This window comes from Oratosquilla oratoria, unplaced genomic scaffold (genome assembly GCF_046742065.1).
Source record: "Oratosquilla oratoria isolate Oo_2021 unplaced genomic scaffold, ASM4674206v1 SCAFFOLD126, whole genome shotgun sequence".
Lineage (NCBI taxonomy): Eukaryota > Metazoa > Arthropoda > Malacostraca > Stomatopoda > Squillidae > Oratosquilla > Oratosquilla oratoria.
Window position 1 is genome coordinate 225,001 of NW_027467482.1, and position 2,800 is coordinate 227,800.

The window sequence follows — 2,800 nt, forward strand, 5'->3', positions numbered from 1 at the left end:
ATTGAGGCAGAGCAGCATAGAAGCACAAGAAGAAAGCACACCTGCGGTTAGGTAAAAGAAAAGAAATAATTATCGTGGAAATTAGAAATATCATTTCATGAGATAATGCACTATCTATGAAATATGAAACTTGATATTATGTGCACCAGACTTTTATATAATGCATAACACTGTGTTTGTAAGATATGTGAAATGACTTAGTTAAAAATAATACCTCCTTCTAGCTACTGTTACTTCGTCACTGGTAAACCCCTCTTAGGGCCGTCGGCATAGCCTACACACTCTTTTCCAGCTCTCTCTTTCAAACTAGGAGACGAGGTCAAAGCTCAATGCACGTCAGTGGTATTGAAATTTCCAATTAAATAGGAATACTCATCACTTTATCTTCTTCTATCCCTCCGTTCTACCCTCTCCTTAAGATTTTCCTATACGCTCTTTTCCAATTTTCTCTTTTATACTGTAGTTAGGAGACAAGATCAAATCCCAGTGCGCCTTAGTAATAGTGAAAAATCCAGATAAAACGGAATGATCATAACTCGGCTCCGTGCCCTCCTTTACCACCTCTATTCATTTACCATCGCTTGGGAGCTACGCCGTTCCCAAGTATAGAAGCTCTGTCCATTGCCTACGAAACTCTCTTAGCGATAGTAAAGAAATACAAGAGGATTGGGATTCCGTTTGATCGTGTTTCACTACTTTAGTTGCAAAGAATACCCATCTATATATTCAGTTCGCATGTGGTCGCGAAGTGCAACTCAAGTTCTGAGGTATTTACGTACAGATGCATTTTCTTGGTTGAAAGTAATAGTGCACGACAACGTTAGATGGAGAGAGAATTTACCTTAGAATTCATTTTCGGATCAAGTTGTGGGTTACAGGAGCTACAGTATATTAAGCTCGGACAAGCAATCCCCGAATGGCGTCCACTGCAACCGACTCTCTCTATTTAAGCGGAGCGCGTGAACTGGATTCACCTTGAATTCTCTCTCACCTTTTCTTCTCCTCGGTTCTTCTTGAATATCCGACCCAGGTTTCAGCGTAATTAATTCGTATTATAGACACGATTATTTGCAAAAATCTGGTTATTATTACCGAAAGGTCATGAATTTATATAACGTTTGGCATCGCGAAAATAAAGACGGTATATCTCCTAATGTGAATACAAACTAAAAAACGGGAGATGGATGGCTTTATTCATAAATTTCACGAGGTAATATTACATTTCAAGTAATTTTTTTCATAAACCACCCCTTCTTCAGGATTCTGTTTGACACAATGTTCTCGGGTGAAGGAATTATGCATTTCATTTTTAGTTTTGTCTCTCTCTCTACTTATATATATATATATATATATATATATATATATATATATATATATATATATATATATGCATATATACATACATATATATATATATATATATATATATATATATATTGAACTCTTCTGCTGGGATTCGAACCCTTGACTGAGCGGCTTGCGTCTTTACAAGACAAGGACCGTAGCCACTACTCCATCTCGACCCTTCAAAACGAAACGACAAGCCGCTCAGGCAAGGGTTCGAATCCCAGCAGAAGAGTTTAATTCCAATTGTCAATTGACACAAATATATATCTATATATATATATATATATATATATATATATATTTATATAATCAGCCATTCTGAGTCCACTGCCGAACAAAAGCCTCCTTCATAACATTCCATGATTCACATGACCGCTCCAACCTCTACCACGTCACTCCTGCAAACTTCTCAATCTCAGCCTTATGTCTGGTCTCCCTCTTCCACGCTTCCCGTCTCGCGACGTCCACTCAGTAACATAATTGCCCCATCCTTCATCAGTCGTTCGCACTAACTTACCTGCTCAATTCCATTCCCTCTGTTTTACCGCCTCCACAGTATCTTTCACTCTAGTCTGCTCTCTCACCTAACTTGCTCTCTTTCGGTCTCTCAGCGCTATTCCCATCATTGATATCTCCATACTCCTCCGTGCAGACCTTAGCTATATTTCCATCACCTTCGTCAGTTTCCAAGTCTCACACCCGTAGATTATTGCTAGCAGAATGCATTGCTATAAACTTTACGTTTCAAACATAAATTTAGAGAGCTTCTCAGGATTTTATTATACTTACCGAACACTTTCCAACGAATAGTAATACATCTTTTTATTTCATTATCATGATCTTTGGTCACTTTCACCATCTGTCCTAAATAATTACACTCTTCAACTTCTTCAAGACTCTCACCATCGATTATAATCTCTTTACTTTGAACTTTCATGTTAAACATGACTTTGGTTTTACTCTTATTCATTTTTAAACCTACTTTGAGACTTTCTTGTTCAGATCACTCAGCATATTTTGCAAGTCTTTTGCTCTTTCTGAAATAAGAATGCCATCCGCAAATCTTAGGAGGTTCAAATATTCGCCATTAATCTACAAATATTTCTCTTCCCAACTAAACCTTCCGAAAATCTCTTCCAAGCAAGCTGTAAATAATTTGGGTGAAATTGTATTGCCTTTTCTCGATTTTGATCTTCTCTGTATCTTTATATAGTGGAATTATAACGGCAACTTTCGCATAAATCTTTGCTAAAACCCTTTCGATCTGTTCATTTGTACACTGCTTGCGTAGCAAGTTTAGTATTACTATTTGATCTATCGATATACCATCTTCCTCAGATGCTTGTCCTCGTTTCATATTTTTAGAGCAAATTCTAGTTCTTCATTTTTAATCTCTGGTACACTACTAACGTCTACAGATGAATTTATTAACTCAACTACGGTCTTCGACGAG

General features: G+C 37.2%; 1 protein-coding gene across 1 annotated transcript in view; it reads right to left on the reverse strand.

Annotated features, from left to right (window-relative positions):
* The window catches only part of LOC143022610 (uncharacterized), a 2,024-nt gene extending 1,117 nt beyond the window's left edge, over positions 1-907 (reverse strand). The window contains exons 1-2 of the mRNA XM_076180905.1: positions 842-907; positions 1-41 (exon numbers count right to left, since the gene is read on the reverse strand). The exon at positions 1-41 is cut by the window's left edge and continues 24 nt beyond it. Coding sequence (XP_076037020.1) covers positions 1-41; positions 842-853 — 53 coding nt within the window. The 5' untranslated portion in view covers positions 854-907. The remainder of the gene's footprint in view (positions 42-841) is intronic.
* Positions 908-2,800: the final 1,893 nt, after the last annotated feature.